The 24,320-nt window shown below is 32.1% G+C and overlaps 1 protein-coding gene across 1 annotated transcript; it reads right to left on the bottom strand.

The window, feature by feature from the left end:
* Nucleotides 1–746: 746 nt before the first annotated feature.
* LOC113706347 (uncharacterized) lies at nucleotides 747–7,354 on the bottom strand. Its single transcript, XM_027228235.2, has 4 exons — nucleotides 6,890–7,354; nucleotides 6,733–6,790; nucleotides 3,635–3,676; nucleotides 747–1,246 (listed from the first exon to the last, which is right to left on the bottom strand). The coding sequence occupies exons 1-3, from the start codon at nucleotides 7,234–7,236 to the stop codon at nucleotides 3,647–3,649; spliced, it is 435 nt and encodes a 144-aa protein (XP_027084036.1). The 5' UTR covers nucleotides 7,237–7,354; the 3' UTR covers nucleotides 747–1,246; nucleotides 3,635–3,646.
* Nucleotides 7,355–24,320: the final 16,966 nt, after the last annotated feature.

Raw genomic sequence — 24,320 nt, 5'->3', positions numbered from 1 at the left:
TAATGGTCGTATCAAAGTGGTTAAGGCATAATATGACTTCAACTACCTAACAGCCAATGTTTTTTTAAGAGCAATGATTGTTGTCTTGGAGTTACTATATTAGTTGTAGAAGCTCCAAAGATCACAATTACCAATTTTTGTGTCGCGACACTAGGTGCTGTTGTCATTTCATTTTCTTTTCTCATCAAGAAGATGGCTTGCATTTGCGATTGAAAGTTAATGAAGTTGAACACTTCACCGTCAAATTCAACGAGAATATGTTACAAACTTGGAGAGTTCTACGGTCACTCGGGAATATAATATCCAATGAAATTGAATTCACCGTTAAATATAGAATAAGAATTATCAATCCTTAGATTATTCCAAGAGTTTAAATCGCGAAATGTTATAGCAAGATGTAAGTAGATTAGAAACATAGGTATCGTATTCAAAAAGGACTGTAGCATTTTCCTATAATCTTTACACCGCCTATAAAATCTCCGTCATTCAAATAGATTATAGCACAAGTGTTAGTCAAGGAACAAGGCTGCAAGAGATATTGTTAGCACTAGAAGCTAGATTAAGGTTAGTTTTAGGTTATAACTTAATGCGATCCGCAGAACCACATGATCGGATTTTGATCCCAAGGATCAGATATATCCGACAAAGAATGGACAGAAGCAGATCCGATTCTTCAGAATTAACTCAGATTTGAAAAGAGAATTGTATGCACAGAAGATCCGATCGGTAGAGTGTATGACCGTAGGTTGCTGACGGACAAACAATTTGAATATGTGCATAAACCATATCCAATTCCGTTTAGGGACGAATTGTCTATTCAAGGACATCATGGAGTATAACAACAGTTTACACCTACCGAAAACCTGCGTCAAAAAGATACCTCCGAGATTTGAGCACTAATAAAAGGCATTGCCATCCATATTGTGTAAATGTGCGGAATGACTGCAGGACAACAACACAACACGGAAATGTACACATATACTTAATACTGCTGAGCAGGCAGCAGGCGATCCTTCTGCGATCCAACCACCTAAGGCAGCTATTTTTCCCAATCACGAGACTGTTAACTCTCCACAGAAGACCTGAGATCAGAAAACCCACACAACCAAAGTGAAGACAAAGTAAGTGCATGTACGAGGGTGATCAAGCAACGGTACAACAGACGAAAGCCAGCAGGAGACTCCCAACAAAAGGGAGGGTGCCACAATCATGAACCACTTTGCGTATCCTCTTCTTTATTTCCTTCCTGCATAAAACACAAAATATTAGTAAACAGTCAGTCTCCAGTAGAATTCTTCAATAAAAAGCCCTTTGCTTTTACACCATGAGATGCATGCAGACTGCAGAAGTTCAGACGTATTTTCTGTGTCTTCACCAATATTTGTAACAAAAGCACCACGGAAAGAAACATTGCTAAATAGCCATTTTGGAGTTATATGTTCCACAATACCACCAGCCGTCAGCTTTATCTGACAGATAATCAAAGATGCTACTCTATCTAAATCTTGGATTTATGCTTCTTTTTTGACATACAATGTTGTTGATCAGATACACTCTGGAACCTTCATTGAACCTTACAAAGTGTTATGAGGGTCAATTAGATTTTCATCAAAACTGAAGCTATTTAGACTTTCACACATATTGCACAACATAAAAGATGATAAATAGTAAGAAATATTCTGCTGCAGGTTCAAAAACTTCAGCCTGAAGTGACAAATATTGGCCACGCCAGGTATATGGAACAAGATTCGAGATACATTAGTTTGTGGACATTGAACTGGAATATACTATAACATCTTCCTCACAACCCCAAATACAGAAGATCTATTGCTCAAAATAATTTAAATCAAAATTTTTGCAACAGGAAGCTTATCATTTGCTAGACACCAAACAAACCATTATATTTGGGAGGAAGAGCCAATTTCAAGAATTTAGATTAGCTGAAACAACACTTGCAGATTATGGTCCCCAGGAAGAAAAGAACAAATCCAGATACATTGGAATCACACCAGGAGGTGAAAAAAACAATAAAGCTGCAAAATTTTACTACTTTTTCTCTTTGAAAATGCCTATTTAACATCCTCAAATTTCTCACATCAAAGCCACCCAACTTTTTGGTAGTTCAAACTCTTTGCAAATTTGTTTAAGAAAACCTAGGAGTTTCAGATGAGCTGTGCCAAAAAAAAAAAGATTTTTAATGTGTTTCTCAAGGCCCGGAAGAGGAAAGCACTCATTCCATGATAACCAAAGACTATCTGAACTCCTCAAACTAAAACAACCAGCAAAAAAGCTAGATGTTCCTTTCAGTATATGTGCAACAGTTTATTTGATAGACCAAAGGTGAAGACTACTTCTAGAAGTTTCAACATTTCAAGGCAAAATTTAGGTCGATTATTAGCACCAAAGGTATTGAGAATACACTTGTTTTGGTAATGTGGGTCAGGTGAACTATTATTCTTTGTTATCAGCATAACTGAAGGACTAAACACTCATTCAAGTCAAACCAGAATATCCTATTAAAACTAGAAGCAATTTGTTCCACCCTTTTGCAGACTGAAAAAGGAAAAAGTTCATTGCGTGCTCAACATCTTATCACATACTTATATTTTACATTCCTAAAGAAGGGCTTCACGTTGTTATTACCACTTATATGATTTATCTATCCTGAATAATCCAAAATCAAATCCCAGCCTAATGTTTTTGGATCGTACATGGTAACCATCTGTGAGCTTCATAGTACATGCTTACTACTGTCAATTACATGAAACCATCAAAGTTCAGCCAATCTTAAATTTGATCTAGGATCACGACTACACCCCAGGTGTCTTAGTCCTGTTTAATGAGTATATGATCGAATGCAGAGAACCCACAGGATTTACAGAAGAACTAATTAACTATATTGTCCTGACTAAGCTAATTCAAGAAATAATGCGAGGCCCACATCTTTCAAGTGCTTCAGGTTTCCTAAGTACTTAATTGGATTATTTGCCACAAAAAACAAGGGCTTCCTGATATCAAAGAAAGAAAAGAAATACTACGGGAATGGGAATCCTTTCTTTCCTTGGTCTGTAAACATTGCAGATCTCTAATTCTTGAAGTTTAGTATTTCCTTCTCAAATTATTGACGCATAACTTACACATATCTAAGTCTACCAGAGGAGATCTAGCCTCTCCAAATTTTACCAAAATCAAGCAATTAACATTTAAAATAACTTATGAAAGAAAAGTGTTTCCAAAAATATTAAATAGCATTGCTACATTTTTATATCGCTATTGCATCCACCAAAAAAATAAGGCTACTTGATCTCTAACAAAGGCAGAACTATAGAGGAAATCAATAGTTTGCTTTGCCATACTAGTTCTGCAAATAATTGAAGCTCCTGGAGTTGCAGAACTTTCTTCTCCAATTATTAATGTGTACTTGTGGATAAATATGCCAATCAGAGAAGAGACCTAACCTTCTCCAAATTTTAAAGAGACCAAGCAATCAACCATGTATAGTCAAACTTGTGACGCTAAAAGAATTTAAAGAGAACAGAACCGCTGCATTTTGATATAGCTGCATTAATGCTATGCTAATTAGGAAGCAAACAAATGTGTAATATAGTAATGGGAACAAATAACTGAAACTTACAGAAATTTAGCCTCAAACTGGCTCAGCAGCAGACTCAGTACTCTGCATGTGATGCACAAGGGCTGGTTAGTATCCAAATTGAGCATGACAAAACGTTGCAAAAATATGTTTAGAAGAAAGACAGCAGAGTTTTATCCAGCTAAGTTAATTTTTAGCATCACAAAAGAACAGGGGGAAAAAAGATATGACAATAAGAAAAGAAGATCTAATAAGGGATCCATGCAAGACAGACCAAAAACTCCAGGATTTTCTAAATGCAAGTAAGAAACAAAAGTTGAATATTCGTGTTTGCACTCTAAAGCTGCAAACTAAAGCCATGTTAGTAAAACAGAGTGATTAAAAGGTCAACTCAGGAATCTCTACATTTCTGTAAAAACCTAAGTTCATTTAACAAAATCAAAATCATGAGCAAATAGAGAGGCTAATGCAAAATTAACTTTCCTTTTTTTTTTTGAGCGAATGAAAATGATATCCATACCATATAAGGATCCTCAATGACTTGGACTTTCTCAAACTGGTTAAATAATGTCAAGTGCTTAATCGCAAATTCAGCTTTAAATATTGTTTCCAAGCCAGAAGCAGGAAGCAAAGATAAACTGTTGTATGAAGTTGGATATCAGTTATTTGCATTGTCTCAAACTGTTGAATGTCAAAATGTCCATATACAAATCGAAGCTGAACAGTGCTTCCATGTCATGTTCATGTCTAGTGATTTTCAAAATTTTGGAAATCTTCCCTAATCTTCCCTAAAAGGACTCGGTGCCAACTTAGCCAGCTTCAATCTCTTAATCAGAGATCAGTTAATGCAGCCTTTGCCAAAATTGTGATCTTAAGTGATCTTGGTGTGCAAAATCCAAGGACATGATTCCAGAGAAGAACTTTCCAATGTTGAACGGTAGAGGAAAGCAATTGTCACAGGAGAAACAGTTGGATAGGAGAAAACTGACTGAGAAATCAGTCAGAATCTAATTCTAAGTAGATAGAGCTTGAAGCACAGTAAAAATTTCAGATACACTAAGCTGTCAATTTTGGTAGTTATGGAGGTGGCTAGGATGTCTCCTGGAAAACAACAAATCATCTCATTCACAGACAGAAATTCTTTCTACCTTTTTCTTTTTGCCAACATGTCAATGATTCATATCAGCTAACAGCAGAAAATATGCCCATTAATCTATAAATAACACTTGACTTATGCGGGTGTAATTACTCATGCTACTAGTTGTCCCAGATTAATATTGGCACTGTTCAGGCACTGTCCTGCTTGTGGAGATTACCTAAAGAAAGAAAAGAAATTCATGTGATAGCTATGGAGGCTTAGGGCAGTATTATACTTATGGATGAGGGTCACAAGAAGTGTCATCAGCACCTAAACAATAACTTTGTGGAAGGATTCAGTTTGCAAAGTCTGTTTTAAGGTACCCCTGGTCTAGTGATTTTCAAGGAAAGAAAAAAGAAGAATGCAGATGCTATCAGAGGCTCAAAATACATTAGAATAACAATGCATAATTCAGAGAGGACAAAGGTAATTCAAAGAAAATGTATAACCAAACTTCAACAGAAAATTATAAGAGCCCCTCAATTAGGAAATACATATACACTTCTCTTTTCTTATAAAGTTTTTTTTCTAACGAGGGGTGGGATTTAAGAAGTGGTGAGGAGGAACGGGGATTAGAACCTAGGACCTCTAAGTCCCGGGGCTTCAACCTCAGCCACTAGACCAAGGCCTCTTCGGCGCACATACACTTCTCTTAATTAAGAAGAACTTAATTATTTGTACTTTCCCATCAAAATTGCTCTTTACTGATGAAAATAACTGTTTGAATTCTAATAAAGGGAATGTGAGCAGCTCAAACAGTATCATAAGCAACACAAGAAGAAAACTCAAAAGGCAAGATATACTCCAAGACAATGTTAGTACAGAACACAAAGTTAAACAGAGGAACCACAAAGGCCAGCTAGCAATAGCGGGCTGACTTATGGCAGCCAGATATCTGTTGATTCTCATGAACGACCAAAACACATGACGCACCAAAAAACAGAGGATTAAAATATATACACTGTCAGTCCACTTACTTTTTGCTTGAGCAGGTCCGATTTACCCACATGGACAACAGAATGAAGAAATGTTTAAATGCTTATGTGCTACAGATCTAGACCCGTTGATGCAGAAGAAGTTTGCTAGTGCTTAGAAGATAAACTCACAAAACATACCTTTACGGCAAGAAATTCTCAAAGAATAGTGTCAAAACAATCAAATAACTTAGTTTACAAAACTTTTTATAAAGTCAAGGCTCCGACTATACCTAGAACCAATTAAAAGTAAAAGTGCCAAGTTTCAGATCAGTAAAGAAACATACTCCACTATGTATAAAGCCGAAGGGGAGGCATTAAATTAATGGAACTTTTGCAAAAGTGCCCTTCACTATCTTAACAACCAACGACAAAATTGAATTTTCATCTTATAGTTTCCTAAATAAACTAAAACAATCCTTTACCTCGTAAACAATCATTCTAACAACTGCCTCCACTTTCCTGCTCTTCATCATATTGTAGGCATATATACATATACATGTATATATGCATATATGCATGCATATATGCATATACACATATATATGCATATATATGCATGTATATATGTATATATATACATATATATGTGCATATATACATTATACATACACATACACATGTATATATACATTATACATTCATATGCATATATACATATACACGTATATATGTATATATGTATATGCATATACGTATATGCATATACATATACATGAATATGTATATATGCATGTGTACTATATATGGATATATATAATATATACATATACATATGTATATGTATATATATATATATACACACACACACACACACATATATCTGTGTGTGTGAATGAGAGAAATTTCACCTTGAATTGCAGAAAAGGATTATCATGAATTCATTGATCAAATTAAAGAGAAATCAAGAAACAGAAAAACAAGGAACTGAAATCAAGTAAATTAACCCCATTAACCAAATAAAAAGGAATGAGTCAAATTAAAATAATACAAAAAATGAACTAATAAGAAAAAGAAGAAATTCTTACCAGAGCTGAAAGGATATGATCAATCCTCTCTTTAATCCCGAAATGAGGAATCCAGTACCTAGACAAAGTAAAACACGAAATATAGACACAATGATAGTAACAATAACAAGAGGAGAAAAATGAAGAAGAAGAAGAAAAAAAGGAAACTGAAACCTACTTTATCCACGCATGAGAATAAACTCTCCGCCTTTGAACAAATTTCTTGGCCAATTTGTCAGTATCATCATCAAGTTCGACCACAATTCCGTCACAAAAATCGAGCTCAAGCGGAGAAAAGCCGATGAATTCGCTTTCACCTCCCCGGAATATACGAATCTCCAGAGGAGCGAACATGGTCTTAGACAACCGCTCAAAGTACGAGCGATTCAGTAACTTGTATCCATCACGCTTCAGTCTATAAACTACAGACCCATAGCAGCCGCTGCCGTCTCCATCTCCAATACGGTAAAAAACCCTGATTACGATTTCTGATTTGGTTTTGTTGATAATAACTACGGATGGCATCTCCTCCGAGGGGCGGCGGCTATGGCAAATTCAGTTTCAATTACAGTCAAAACTCACTAGTGGTCGAGTAGTAGAGTGCAGCATCCGTATTACATGCCGCCACAAATGGCCACGTAATTCGGGCGTGTACTCGGCCGGCACGCGGGAAATTCTTAAAGTGTCACTGCCAGAGCATTTGGGATCCTCAGTGACATGTTTTCTATGTCAATTCAATGCCACCAATAATATTGTACCAAGTATCATGTTATTATTTAAATTTGTGTTAAACCAAGCCAAGTTGAATTATTAGAAAATTAAAATATAAATAATAACAAGACACTTGTCGCAATATTATTGGTAGCATTGGATTAGCATAGAAAACATGTCACCGAAGATCCCAAGTGCTGCCAGAGAATCAGTCAAAATCTCAACATTTGGCGACAATTTTGGAGTAAGTTACCTAATTCCCCCACTACACATTTAACATTATATATACTTCTGGTCATACCTAGCGGACCTAGCCCCGTTTGACAACTGAATTTTTTTGAGTATTTATCTAAAATTTTACTATAATTTACTGTAAAAGTTTTTAAAAAATTTTTTTTTAAATATGTAAATTTTTGAATATTTTGAAGTGTATAGTTTAAAAATTTTGAGAAGTTTTTTGAAATTACTGTAACTAAAGTTTTAAAAAACTTATAGCAGATAAACTTAGCAAAAAACTCAAATGCCAAACAGGACACTAATTCCCCCACTAGACATTTAACATTATATGTATTTCTGGCCATTCAACGAAATTTAACTTAGGGTTAATCACAAAAACTCTCCCTTGGATTGGTCTTTATTTCCCCAAATATATTTGCTTACATCATCATTACAATTTCCAACACATCTTTTTACCTTTCCAATTACCTTTTTATCTCACATACATCACATCACAAAAAGTGCTACAGTAAAAATATCTCAAATAACATACAATCCAAACAAACCCATTATTTTTGCACTTTATCTCCTAATATTATTTTTTTTTTCATTTTATTCCTTAAACCTTTGGTCAATTCTAACATTGTGTAATAATGATGTCAAAAAAATATTTATACCGTTAAGAGCTAACTACGGTAAATCCCTTTAAAGTATAACTTATTTTGCACTTTATCCTTGAGCATCATTTTTTTTCATCAACTTGGTTATTCATTATTGTTTGTGCATGTCACTCTGGCCCTCTCTTATTAAATTTCCACTTGCATCACTCATCTTCTGGTTGTGCGTTTCAGCATTCAAAATGATTTCTTAACACCATAAGGTTCCTCTATGACTCTTTCCTCATCATCTATTTCTTCTATCAAAACATTAGATTTAGGTGGTGGCCCGTATTTCTCTACAATCTCATTGAGTTGCATTTCCAATACCTCTTCAATAGTCTTATGGTCACAATAAACTTCCATCACCTTATATCCTTGTACCCAACTGCAGAATTGGTTGATATGTTGGTCAGTTTGCAATTGTCTCAATCCATCATATAGAATACAAGCTCAAGGTAATAATACAACACAGGTTCCTTTTTCCCATACCCCAGTTTTTTTAACATTTCATTAATCTCAAGTACTGACATCCTATTAGCATACACAAATCTACTTGATCAACTTCACCACCATTATAAATTAAAATGTGTAATCTTAACCATTAAACTTACCCCGATGGTGCAATCTAATACTAAAATATTCATTCCCATGTTCTGTACAATCATGTATCAAAATTTTTTTTTAAATCACTATCTTCATTGAGTAGTAAAAATAAGCAGCGAAATTGCTAAATAAACAATGTGTCATCTACATCAACTATTTTTTGTCAAGCTCTATGCCAGAAATTTCATTAATTTGCTATTTTTAGTACATTAAAAATAGACAACAAATGTAGTAGGACCCCATGCAGCCTACCAATACGACGAAACTCTCATAGACTATTTCCACCCAATTAATTTAAGTAAGCTCCACTTTATCTAAACCCCTAGCAACCGACATCTATTTCTCTAACAGCCCCTAAATCTTTGAATAATAATACAACAATTAAACACGTAAACCCCAATGATATAAGCATACAAATAGAGAGGCACATTGCCGTGTATACGAGATATAGATCAAAATATGCATCTCTTCTCCTTATTACCCAATCTATTCCTTTGTTGATCTGTAGCTTTCACTGGAGAATTTTCCCCCCACAACCTTCAACCGTCATTATTGAACAATTATCAAGCCATACTTATACTTTGGATGATATTTCACCAAGAAATGGGATTTTTTGATGTATAAAACTTGATTTTTCGGAGGATTTTTTGAAAAAAAGTCTTAGGAAATTGAAGAGTTAGCTCTTTTCAGGGTTTTAGTTGCTGGTCCCGATGCTTCCTTTATGAATGAACAAAAATGCCCTTTATATCTGGTCACATTATGTCTAAAGTCACCGGAAGTCCTTAAAGTATGCAGTTTTAATTGTTTAAGGGCCAATCGAAAACAAAATTTATATGAGAACAACAATATATAGTTTAGGGACTCTCCAAGTTTTTCACCCATGTTTATATTAATGTTGGTATGTGTATTTTTGACCTTATATCACCTATAAATTGAGGGTCTACAAACCTCATTTGAAAACTCTGGAACCATTGGTAGAACATGTGAATGAATGAATCATTCTCTTTCTCTAATTCTCTTGGCTCTACTTCATTTAGTAGTTTATATTTTATTAGCTTCACAACAATAGACATAAAATTAATATTATCTATTTTCTAATATAAAACCAATATAATTACGTTTATTCTAAATCATGTATTATTTTGAAACAAAATAAATCATTTTCAAACTAAACTTGAGCACGAATTCGGCTTGTCTAGTTTCAAGAATTGATCTTGTATTCAAACTCGAATATCTATACAAATTAATGAATTGAATTTGAACAACGCGTACACTTCATTGAACAAACAATCGAGCTCGAACCATGTTTGTATAGTATATGAATAAAATTTGAACACCAAGTATTTGGTTTGATTCGATTCGGTAAAAGCTCTAAGTGGCACCAATTAAATATCATTCTTTATACGCTTCAAATTTCAACATTTAGTGTCTGTATGCATATTCCACATTCGGCGACCATGTATATTCATTTGGCGACCATTTGGCAACCAGTTAATTCAAACGAAGCCAATAACTGACGTAGACACCAGACACCAACACAAAAATATGTAAATACTATCATTGAAAGTTGTGTATTTTGCTCTTAGCACTACATCTGTTCTTGGTTGTCCAAATGCAATTGTCGGGCTGAGCTTCTTAATCCATGGCACAATATCATTCTGGATCAATTACGCTTTATTTCCTAAGGTGTGTAAGGTTTAACATGTTTTTTACTTGACAAACACTTGGGTAGATTCGATCTATGTAGATTTAGTGGTTCAAAATTTGTCACACTATCTCACCAATTCAATTATTGAAGATGTGATAAAATTGGAGTCACTAGATCTACAATTCCAGATCTACCCAAGTTTTTGCCTTCTCACTTTATCCCCAACTTTCATCTCTTTCACACTTTGTCTCCTTAGTCCCAATTCACCAATCTAACCAAGATAAATGCCCCTTGGCATGATATATAAGAAAAAGACAAACTTGACTTTGCACTCCCAAACTTGTATCATTTTTTCACTTTATATCCTAAACTTCAATTTTGGATGTTTAACACGTTAAACTCTTAATTTTATACACTTTACACCATAAATTCTCAAATTTCTCCTATTTAAATCTAATCAATGATAACTTCAGCAAACTTAATGATATAAAGGACCCAACAAATAAATGAGGATGTGCCAAAAGTAGTCAAAAGGTACCAAAGTATCATAAGAAAAATTAAAAAAATATTATCGTTAATTTGTACCTTTTTTATCTCGTTAATTTTGCTAACAATATTAGTAATTGAGATCTTATAAATCAATGACAATGTACTAAAAGTGCAGAAAAAAAAGTTAAGGGATTGTAGTTAAAACAAAGTGATTCATTACCATTAATTTTCACCGCTCTTCATCTCATGAATTTTGCAAACATAGCCATTGATTGGATTTATATTAGACAAACTTGAGAGGTTAAGGTACAGACCGTCCAAAATTAAGAATATAGAGTGCAAAGTGTCCAAAATTGAAGTTTAGGGTGCAAAGTGAAAAAGTGATATAAGTTTGGAGATGCAAAGTTGAAATAATCCTAAGAAAAAAGAAGGTTTGGAACTCTAATTCACCATGTTTCTCCCTTTTTTAGCATTATTAAGAGTGAAAAGTTTTATATTTTGATATAAAGCAAATATTCCAACTATTGAAGAATAAATTAACGAATAAATAGAGGAGCACCTTTGTGCAGATTATGGATGTTCAAAAATTCTGGAAAGCTTCCCCAAATAAAATTCTGGAAAAGAGACTAAATATATCTGCGTTTTTCAGGCTTTTGATAATATTTTCAAATTTAATTGTTTCAATATAAATTTTGTGTTTTCATGATAGGTTTCTCCAGACTTACAGTCTTACAGTCACATCTATTAACTGAAAAGAGTAAAATAAAAATTCCACATTCTTGATTAAAAAGAAAGAGAACATTAAACTCCAACAAAGAAACAACAAGAGAGAATACCATGTCTACATTGATGTCTTTGTTACAAGATCTGGTGTGCACATACCGTGCCAGACCAAAGCATTCAGTTGGTTTTGAGTATAAGAGTTTGGTATATCTGTACATCAATTCTTGTAACAATTACACTAGCCAATGGAGGAACCAAGAATTTAAGGCCTTGGATTCAAACTCTTCTTCTCCCTTCTCATTTCTTATATCCTATAAAAGAAAAAATTACACCAGCCACACACAACTATACCCTTCAAATTGTATGTGCCCAAACTACATGCATAATCGTAACACATGAAAATTAACAAGCAGAACAAAACATAGATCAATTCATACTTTATGTTATACCATATATTGATGTGAAAATTGTGTCTCCATTTGAATTAATGTCACCTTTAAAACGAAGTGTAAGTGTGTAATATAGGTGTAACAGAAGTGTATTAGAGTACCCAGAATCTCTAGATGACTAGACACCGTCATGCCTTGTGACAAAGAATTGCCACAGTACCATAAATGTTAATCGCAGCAAAGAAGACAAACAAAACCATGCATGCAATAAAAACGGTTTCTCGCTCGAGTTTTCTGACCCTTGTGTCAACCAGTTGCCTTTCTCTTTGCGGAACCTGGTCAGGCACTTTGTTAGCTTCTTGATACCAAGCTTCGTATTCCCACTCAAGCCGGTGTAGGCACTTTGTATACTTTTTCCCAATCACGAACAAAGTGATCAGATTCAGAATAGCAGCGGTTAGAGATAGCAAGAGAGGGATTAAACGAAAATGGCACTTGATGGAAGAAGAGCCACTGAATATTGCTGTGAAAATCACTCCTTGGAACACAAAATAATAGTTTGCTAGCTGGAAAGCGTTTGTTTCCAGCTTATGGACTCGCTCCTCCTGCTTCTCAATTCTTTCTTGCAAAATTTCTCTGTTTCCTTTTGCTGTCCCCATATGGTATTAGTTAGCTAGGAAGGAAACAAGGAGGAGAAGGGAGGAATTCGATTTTTTTTTTCTTTTTTTTGGCAAAACTAAGTATTTGCTGAATCAAGCTTGCTTTCTTTTAGCCCAATTTATAGTAGTTAAGGCATATTCTTTGTTGGGAAGAGCTGGAAGAAACAGAAACAGATGTATAGTTTTTTCTTAATTTAAACCAGAAAATGTGGTTTGCTTGTGGTGTGAAATAATGGTATACTTTAAATTGATTACTAGTATTATATAGTAGGAAGGAGGAGTGGAAATGCCCAACAAATGCAAAAACTTAGCTTGAATAACGGAAAGATAATTAAATTTCTCAAATGAGTTTTGATGGCCAAGTTGGAAAAGTTTATTTGTTTGTGGTTTGTACATCACTGTTTTTCTCTTATTTTATGTGGAGAATTTAAACAACACGTATAATACTACTTCAAATTTGTAATTTTACTCGCAACTTCTGATCCGTGTCTCATCTAATAAAACTTCTTTAACCTCTACTTTTGTTCTAGGCTTCCTACTAAAACTATTTTACATCTATTTTCATGAAAGCATTTTTCCTCTGCTGAATTATGGAAAAAGTGGGGTCCATATATAGGTATCTAGATCCCGCAACGGATTTTCTGTCCCACTCTCTATCCTACTTTTTATTATATTGCTATTTCTCCTACATAAACATCATGTTTTAGTTCTTTTTTGTTTCCTTAAAATCCAATAACTATTAATTGAGTAATACACAAAATTTAACAAACTCAAAAAATCAAAATGCATAAAAAATGAGATTTTTTATGAATTTTCTGCTATATTTTTTTAATTTTCTATTATATATTGCTTTTTTTAAGCTGCTGTATTCATTTTTTACTCAATTAATAATTATTGAATCTTAAGAAAACAAAAAAAAAAAAGAACTAAAACATGATATTTATGTAGAAAAAATAGCAATATAATAAAAAGTGAAACAGAGAGTGACACAGGATGTAAGACAGAAAATCCGTTGCGTCTAGATCCTCGAATGAAATGTGGTTGAGCAAAATTGTCAACGCTGTGTGTGTGTGTTAATTAACTAAGAACTCTTGGTTGTTAGTATAGAGATATCATCAAAGGTTGTTTTCAGAAAATTCGGTGGAATGTTCTGATATGCAAATTTGTGTTTTAGACCAATAGCAGCAACAGACGACACATGGGTAGTTAATACATCAGCTGTCTGTTGCCTCGACTCCATAAACAAGTCATAGAAAAGGGTTTACTTTGAAAAAGTCAGATGAACCAGAAATACTAAGAAAAGACTTTGATTACCAAAGTCGAAAGTACTAAAGATGACCAATCATAAATCCATATCACCGTCTCTTTAGGCTCTGTTTGGATTTGAGAGTTTTTCAAAAACTTGTTTTTCATCTACAATACTATAGCAAAAATTTTATAAAAACAACTTCAAAAACACCATATCCAAACAAATATTTTAAAAACAACTCCAAATATACAAAAAATATATTAATATATGTATATATTTATATATAAATATTACATACAAAAAATATATTTTGTTTAATAAATATATAAATATTAATACAAAAATTAATATACAAAAATATTTATATATATAAATATATATATATTATATACAAAAAATATATTTTGTTTAATAAATATATATTTATATATAAATATTAATACAAAATATAAATATATATAATTAAATATATTTACATATATTTATAAATATATTTTTATTTATTTATTTAAATATATAAATATATATAATTTATATTTAATTATATATATTTATATAAATAATATATTTATATATATTTATATAAATTTATAAATATTTTTATTTCAAATATTTTTATCATATGTAAATTAATATATATATATATTAATATGTATATTTTGATATTTATATTTCAATTATGAATATAAGATATATATAAATTATAGTAATATTAATGTATTTCAATTATGTATAATATATATATTATATCAATTGAAATAAATATTATATTTCTATGTATAAATATTAATATTTTGTTTAAAATATATTTATATATATTTATTTAAATATAAATATATATCTATATATATTTATATAAATATATAAATATATTTATTTATATATTGATATAAATATGAAAATATATTTATTTCAACTTTGTTTTATAATATGTATATTAATATATATTAATATGTATATTTCAATTATGTATATTTTATTATATATATAAATTATATTAATATTAATATGTAATTTAAATTATGCATATTAATATGTATGTTATATATATATTATATCAATTGAAATAAATATATGTATTTATATATAAATATTAATATTTCTTTAAAATATATTTATATAAATATATACATATCAATTTTGTTTTATAATATGTATATTAATATATAGTAATATTGTTGACCTTGGTCGATCAATCCTTGGTTTTGATGATTAACAAACCAAAATGTAGATTTGGGCTAATGTTTTTATGTGAGTAATTTGTTAGAACAGATTCTTGTGGCATAAAAGAAGAAACAAAAACAGGGCACTCATGTCAGACGCTATCGGACGTCCGAAAGGATGAAGAACATCAAGAAGGAAACTCTGTCGGACGCTCGTGAGGAAGCATCGGACGTCCGGAAGGATCGGATGCACGCCTCGGACGCACATCGATTGCATCGGACGTCCGAGAAATTTCGCAAAGATTTGATGACTCTCTGCCTACGTTCGGACGCAGGGTTCGGACGTCCGACAGGTGGTTTGGACGCAGGGTTCGGACGTCCGACAGGAGGTCTCGGACGTCCGACAGGCCAACGGCTAGTTTTGACAGCATTTAATATTTGACCGTTGGAGAGCCTTTTGAAGCCATTTCTCACCTTCTATAAACACCCCAAAGCACAAGAAGACAAGTGACTTTTGCCAACACAAAATACAAGCTTACAAGTGAGATTTTTGAGTAGAAAGATTCTTTGTTGGTTGTACAAGGGGTTGGAAAAGTTGGGTTGTGAGGTTGCTCAAGTGAAAACCTTGGTGAAGGTGAACCTATCACTTGGAGTGGTAAAACCTTGGTGAAGGTTGCCTCATTTGTATAAAATAGTTCTTAATTGGGTGAGTGATCTTTCAAGTGTAGGTTGTTGAGTGTTAACTAGAATTGTTGTAAAACTCCTTGGCTCAACCAAAGAGTGTTTGGGGTGAGGAAGGAGTGAACCTTCACTTGTACATCTTGGTTAGCATCGCCATCAATTGAAGAGGCTATTGGATTGATATTTGGTTTGCATTTCTTATCTTTTCTCTTTAATTAAGTTTTCTTTATTGTGCTTAAATTTGATATATCTTTGTGCATTATTGTGAAATTGTTTGTACTCATTGGGTTGCACCGGGAACTTACAAATATATATATTTGTATATGTATATTAAACCTTTCTATTTTAAGTGGCATTCTTTGCTTAGAACTCATTATTAATAACGTTTAAAAACATTTATTGAAATTAAAATAAGGCAAATGATATTGGAACACTAAAAAATGCTCTAAGCACTCCACCATTTCTTGTTGTTAAAAAATCACATAAGAACCTATAATATAGACTCTCTACCAATTTAAATGTCAAAATTACCCTCAAGGTACAGTTTAATGACAATTTTGCATTACTTTTATGGAGAAGACTACACTATCAACTGCGAAGTCTTAAAATTTTCTGTTTGGAAAAAAAAACCAACATTGTGTAATATTGTAAAAATCCACTTAAAAAAATATTGAACAGCTCCAAAACAAAAATTATAGAACTTTACTCCAGGACGACTAAATAATTGATCAATGCTATTAGGAATTTCCTCTATTATTAGTTTATAACAATTTAAGACTAATTTAAGAATAGGGGAAACTAAGTAAATTCAAGAGATAAAGTACAGAAAGTTATTAGTAAATATGTGAAGATTAAAATTTATCCACTATCAATGTAGTAGATTTCTCACACTAACAAATATGCAAACAAGTGAATTTTAAATTTTAAATTGAATTATGTGGCATGCATCTACCAGATTATGTATACACTGATGGTGCATAAAAAAATTACCCAATACATAAAAGGATAAATTCATCTCCTAATGTGTTTTGTAGGTTTTATGTCAATTCATTAAGTCAAAAAAGAAAAGTAAAGTTTCTGGAGCTTTTTTGGGAGTGCTAATATCATTGAACTTAAAATGATTTAAAACTTTGAGAAAAAAGCTATGAGAGTTTGGAGCTCTCTAAATAGCTAAACCTTAAAAACCCCATCTACAATATGTGTGTTGATAATGACATTTTACATATTATATTTTGTGGTCATTTCATGTGATTTTAAATCATGTTTAGCTTAGAACAATAGTATTAAGGACGAAAATCTTTCATAAGTTAATGCTTAAGCACACGTGAACTTACATTGAAAGTTTTTGGTTTCCTTTCACTTGTTTGGATGATTTATTTTTGTAGGTGAAATATGGAATTTTCATTGAAATTTGATCACCAAATCAAGCAAGGAAAGCTTCAAATATGCAAAGAAAAAGTCGAAAAACAAGGCAAGAAATCAGTTATTGGACAAGAAATGGTTAGAAGCCTCGGTTTGGTGACAAAACGGTTGAAGAAGATGATTGAAAACTTTTGTTGAGGCAAAACCGGTTCTTGTCCAAGATCCATTTTTGAGGTTCGATTTCTCTGTCGGTTCCAGCTTTTGCCAATTGCATAACTTGTGCAACTTGATTCTTCTTGATGAATTGGTGCTAGCTGGATCAACCATGATTAATGGGACATAAAGAAGGCTAGATTAACTTGTCAAAAAGGTTCATTAACACTTTTTGAGCATTCCAAAGTTGGAAAAATCATGTAGCTTTCTTTCTTGACTTTTGAAACATTACTTTTGCTTGTGTTCATGCCTTGGTATAGGGCAAACTTTGCCTATAAATAAATGAAGTTGTAGTAAGAAGAGGAGTAGAGAAGTAAGTGAGTAAGAGTCAGGAATTGGAGCGAAATTAGTTCCTCCAAGTAGTAGAAAGAGTAGTAGTAGTAATTTTCTCTCTTTGAAGGTAAACACTTGTCCAAGAGGATCTCCTTGTAACAAGCTTATTTTGGAAGTTTAATTGAAGATCTTGAAGAGCTTTGTTCTTCATTGGCTAAGCTTTCTCAAGTATTTCTACTTAGTCTTGTCAATATGAATTGTTGCATGGAACCTTTGTACTTTGTTGCTTTATTTTTTCATGATGAACTAGATATTTTGTCTAAACAATAGATGAAACTGATGGAATCTTGAATATGAGTTAAATGTGAATTACTCTTGTTAGATCTTATATTTGTTAGTCCATTTGTCCTTACTTCAACATTTGTAATTGTTTCATCACCAATTACAAATCATTTAGTTGTTGTTAATCAATACAATTTGAGTAACAATGATAGAAAAAAAATGAATGAAACTTAAGGAATAGACACATGAGAGTAGTGATATATTTGGGTGGATTTTCTTGTTGCATTTTATGAACTATATGAACTAGCATTTATATCTTCACCACGAGAGTAGGAAAGAATGATGTTAGTTACAATCAATTTTATCATAAGGGTGAGTCTTGATTATCCTTGGAAATGAATCCCTAACAAGATAAAAATAACTAGCATAAGTATGATCATTTCACTTGTATTCTTGACCATCAGTGGAATCTATGCCCTTGAACTTTATAATTGGTAATTCTCCTCAAAGATTTACATCTCCAAGTCTAGCTTACAATTCTAGTTTATTAGATATAGTTAAATTTTATTGCTTATTTTATTCATTGTCTAAAGAATAAAGTGAAGTAAAGACGGATAGTTCTAAATGAAAGCTCAAACTTTCTTTTTCTTATGCCTATTTTTTTGAATTTTATTATATGATATATACTCTCTCCTTTAAATTATGAAGTTTTGTATAAAGTTTAGTGACTTGTGATGAACTTTATCCTAATTTTAACCTTAACCTTTCGTGAGAAGAATTGTAGTTAGGGTTTTAAAAGGGTAAAATCCTCATAAAATCTTACGTTAAAAATTTGGGTAGATCCGATTTTATAAATCATGTAATACAAATTTTCCTGCATCTTCAACTCTTGGGTTGGACAAATGGTCTGACAAAATTTGTACTATATAGTCTACATACATCAGAACTACCCAAGTGTTTGCCAAATTTCACTAACTTGAAGGTAGTTTGTCTAGAAATTCAGTCAAAACTAGTTGGTATTATTTGATTACAAATATTTTGAGTACTTATTGTAGAGTATGTGTGTACTATACTACTTGTCAAAAAAAAAGATTTTATTACCTCCAAAATGAAGGTCTTAGGCCTCCAATTCTAATTTTTCTTTTTTTTTTTCACCACTTTACTTTCATTGCTCTTGCCCCTGCCTTGATTAAATTTATGTTGTTCAAATTATGCTTTTGTTCTCACGTATTGCATTGTAGAGAGTTTCCTATACCTAATCCAAACCTAAAATAAAAGTGTTTGATTTTTTTTTTTTTTGTCAATTGTCATAATCTACACTTACTCCTACTCCTACACTCTAACTATTTCCTTAAATTTTTTTTTTTGTTAATTGTCATCATCTACAAGAATCATTGGTACATTGAATAAGGGAGATACATTGGATGAATCATTTCAGTTCATGGAACTATTTAATTGATGTACTTGAAATACTAAATTCATGAATGAGTATTTAATAGGATTCATGCACCTTTGATTTTGTAGTACTTATATATAGAGGTATCTTGGCACCTCTTGTAACAACTTTCATCAATTAAAATAATAAAAAAATTATTCTATATTCTTTCTACTTTTTTATCTAATATTTCAATCCCTATTATAGTAGTTTATTTTATTAGTTTTACAACATGTTATTAGCACAAGTCTCTACTTCTAAGCAAAAGGTGAAAACGCAGCCTCTATCTTGAATGAAAGCGAAACACGAGACTTTGTCTAGATTCTACTAGTGTCAAATCAACTTTTGGGCATTCATTCGAGTAACTCTTGACTATATATTAACATCAATTTCTAATCTACAAATTTATTTCAATTTCTTATGGTTAACCTTACAAAACAAGAATTTGTACCTCTTGATATTTCTGAAAAAAAATTATTTATCATGGGTATTGGATATTGAAATTCATCTTGAGACAATGAGTCTTGGTAATACTATTGTTGGAAAGAGTGAAATCTCAAACCAAGACCAGACCAAGGTTATGATAGAATATCTTACTGTCAAAAATCCTCTTGTCTATTGGAAAAATTTGAAAGAAAAATTCGACTACCTGAAGTTGGTCGTTCTCCCAAAAGCCCGGTATGATTGGGTTCACTTATGGTTAAAAGATTTTAAATCTGTTAATAAATATAATTCAGTCATGTTCAGAATTACTTTTCAATTAACATTATGTGGTAAAAAATTATTGATAAAGATATGTTAGAGAAAACTTTCATGTTTCTAACATGCTCTTACAGTAGCAATATCGAGAGAAGGAATTTAAGAAATATTCTGAACTTATTGCATGTTTTCTCTTGGTTGAACAAAATAATGAATTATTGTAGAAAAATCATGAGTTTCGACCAACTGGTGTCAGTCCATTTCTTAAAAAATTTTGTTGACCTCTATCAAGTATCATTGAAAAAAAAAAACAAAAATATCGAGACAAATTTTGAATGATCGTAAGGTACAAGTACCTACTATTGAGCAACCACTAAGTACAAACACATACTTTTCGACATCTTTGAAGTAATATTTCTTCTTTCAATTCTACTTATTTATCTTTATTATCCTAAGAATTATTTGTTTTAGATACTTACATTCTGATGCAATGAGTTTTGAAGATGTTGTCCTTTGAAATATTTTAATGAAAATGATTTGACCACCTGAAAATGGTTGTTTTCTTTTAAAGAATAGATTTGGCCACCTAAAAATGGTCATTATTTCAAAAGTCTGATATGATAAATTTACTTATGGCTGCAAGTACACAATTCTACTATATTTAGAATTATTTCTTAGTTGAAAATAATATTCTCTACATAATTCTCGAATATGCTCCTGTAGTAGTAATATTGAGAGAAAAATTTGAGAAATATTCTATATTTATTGCATACTAGTTTTAGTCCATTTCCAAAAGTAAATGCTACTAAAGTTCAACTTACTAGCTATGGTTGCAGTCATGACTATAATTTTGATAAATATGTATTTTATCATGGCAAGAGCAAAAATTTTCACTTCAAGTGAAATAATAATGTAAGGACAAACAAATAAGTATCTTGCAAATAAAAGTCCTGAAATACATTTGATCAATCAAAATTATAACAGCATCTGGACATGGCTAATTTTTTTAAATGCCCTGAAGGCGTATGATGATCGATTTGATTTATGATAATAATTGAATTTTCTTCCTGAAGAAGAAATAAATGTCAAATATTTGGGATCAAAGGATTATGGTGATGATATTTGTCCCATAAGAATTATGGTAACAACGATATGTGTTTCCATAATAAGTGCTACTATGCACACTATATTTTAATTGAAAATAAGAGAGACGAACACTACTTTCTCGAAAAATTTATTGAATTTGAATATCCATCAAAATAAATATCAAATTGAGACTTTGAATGAGACAATAATAAAAATCATGTTTAGAAATCAAGTGAGATAAATGTTTATTTATTATAATAACCGTTCGAGAGAGAAATGGTTATCGATATCGTGTCTTTATTCTCATTTGGTTCAAAATCATCGCCCATAGTAGATCAAAAGTTTACTAATCCTAATGAATTTATGATTTGACAAAAGATGAGAATATTTGAGAGCCGACAAGTATTTATACATACCTCGTATATATATATATATATATATATTATATGACTTCAAAAGAAATTTAAAATTTATGTCTGATATGAATCACCTTTTACGATTAAATATTATAAAATATTGAAGGGTAATCTATTGAATGATTTATTTATATCTTGATGAGTTATGATTCCCGACATTAGGGTGAGAAAAAGATCAACTGAAAGGAAATCATTTGAAAAATATTGTTGGATTTCTTCGATCCTTAACATATTGTGAATTAGAAGTTCAAAAGATTATCCGTTTGCAGAAAGTTGCAAATCTATTGTCAAATATATTTATTGACTCCAAAAGAGTCATTAAATCAAATATTCATACAGGAAATATTTTGATTAAAATTGATGTCCCTGAAGGATATGTACAGGTGCTACAAATGAATTTAACAGTAGTCTACTTAAATAAAGTATAAATTGATTTTAAATATCTTCTGAGATTAAATAAATGTCATAACAAAATTCAACTTCCTGAAGAGGTCACTCCTGAAGAGCCAACTTTTGAAAAGAATGAAATCATAGAAAATTTAATTGGAGTCTAATGAAATGTAGCATTCGATATTATTAAAGTTGACGAGAATCATGAATCTCGATCGGTTGATAAATGTCAGTGTAAAAATGCTTTGGCCGAAAAGAGAGATACAATTCCATTAGTATCGAATTCACTGGCTAAAAGAAAAATTTTTAACCCTATAGTCCAAAGACCTGAAGGTGTAAAGTCAGCGAGATATAAATGGGTATTTGTGAACAAAAATGAGAAGAATGAAATTGTGAGATATAAAGCAAAACTTGTAACCTAAGGATTTTTACAAAGACCTGAATTTGATTATGATGAAACGTATTCACATGTAGTGAATGTGATCACATTTAGATATTTTGTGAGTTTTGCAGTGCATAAAAAATTAGATATGCGTTTAATGGACGGTGTTACTGCGTATTTATATAGGAATCTTGAAAATGATATTTATATTAGAATTCCTGAAAGATTCAACATGCTTGAAACATGTAATCAAATTCTAAAAATATTTATTCTATCAAATTACAAAGATTTTTGTATGAGTTTAAATAATCTGAACGTATGTGATATAACCGCCTCAGTGAATATTAACTAAAGAGGATTATACCAATGTCCAATATATCCATATATTTTTATCAAGAAAAATGGGTCAAGTGTTGTAATATTTTTCTATATATGTTGATGATGTTAATTTGATTGGAACTCCCGAAAAGATCCAAAATACTATTGAATATTTGAAAAACGAATTTGAGATAAAAAATTTTGGAAAGACAAAATTTTACCTTGGTTTACAAAATGAACATTTGTAAGGCCCGGTGCAACCCAATGAGTACAAACAATTTCACAATGATGCACAAAGATATATCAAATTTAAGCACAATAAAGAAAATTTAATTAAAGAGAAAAGATAAGAAATGCAAACCAAATATCAATCCAATAGCCTCTTCAAAAGATGGCGATGCTAACCAAGATGTACAAGTGAAGGCTCACTCCTTCCTCACCCCAAACACTCTTTGGTTGAGCCAAGGAGTTTTACAACTATTCTAATTAACCCTCAACAACCTACACTTGAAAGATCACTCACCCAATTAAGAACTATTTTATACAAATGAGGTAACTTTCACCAAGGTTTTACCACTTCAAGTGATAGGTTCACCTTCACCAAGGTTTTACTCCTCCTAGAGAGTAACCTTCACTTGAGCAACCTCACAACCCAACTTTCCCAACCCCTTATACAACCAACAAAGAATCTTTCTACTCAAAAATCTCACTTGTAAGCTTGTATTTTGTATTGGCAAAAGTCCCTTGTCTTCTTCTGCTTTGGGATTTTTATAGAAGGTGAGAAATGACACCAAAAGACTCTCCAACGGTCAAATATTAAATGCTGTCAAAACTAGCCGTTGGCCTGTCGGACGTCCGAACCACCTGTCGGACGTCCGAACCCTGCGTCCAAACCACCTGTCGGACGTCCGAACCCTGCGTCCGAACGTCGTCAGAGAGTCATCAAATCTTTGCGAAATTTCTCGGACGTCCGATGCGATCGATGTGCGTCCGAAGCGTGCGTCCGATCCTTCCGGACGTCCGATGCTTCCTCACGAGCGTCCGACAGAGTTTCCTTCTTGATGTTCTTCATCCTTTCGGACGTCCGATAGTTTCCTTTCGGATGTCCGATAGCTTCCTTTCGGACGTCCGACATGAGTGCCCTGTTTTTGCTTCTTCTTTTGTGCCACAAGAATCTGTTTTAACAAATTGCTCACATAAAAATATTAACCCAAATCTACATTTTGGTTTGTTAATCATCAAAACCAAGGATTGATCGACCAAGGTCAACAATCTCCCCCTTTTTGATGATGACAAACAAAATGAAGATTTCTTTTATCAAATAAGTTCAAATAAAGCTCCCCCTTAGAAAGTGCTAACATACAAAGAAATTTCAATAAATCCTGCTCCCCCTTTTGGCATCAATAAAAAAAAAATAAACTCCCCATTTATTTTTCAAATCAAGACCATATTGAATATCAAAATTTTCAAATGTACTTATAACCATTTAGCACTTCTTGGATCAAATCTTCATGATGTACCTAAATATGAGAAATTTCATTTGGTACCCTTTCTTTATAGGGT

Source organism: Coffea arabica, chromosome 8c (assembly GCF_036785885.1).
Source record: "Coffea arabica cultivar ET-39 chromosome 8c, Coffea Arabica ET-39 HiFi, whole genome shotgun sequence".
Classification (NCBI taxonomy): Eukaryota; Viridiplantae; Streptophyta; class Magnoliopsida; order Gentianales; family Rubiaceae; genus Coffea; species Coffea arabica.
The sequence above is the reverse complement of the archived record's forward strand: the minus strand, read 5'-3'. Positions and strand labels throughout refer to the sequence as shown.

Excerpts from the sequence above, each read along its gene's own strand:
- LOC113706347 (XM_027228235.2), bottom strand. The coding sequence starts at position 7,236 with ATGCCATCCGTAGTTATTATCAACAAAACCAAATCAGAAATCGTAATC. Across the intron at positions 6,791-6,889 it reads TATTCTCATGCGTGGATAAA|GTACTGGATTCCTCATTTCG; the intron begins GTAGGTTTCAGT and ends TACTTTGTCTAG. Across the intron at positions 3,677-6,732 it reads ATCATATCCTTTCAGCTCTG|AGTACTGAGTCTGCTGCTGA; the intron begins GTAAGAATTTCT and ends CATCACATGCAG.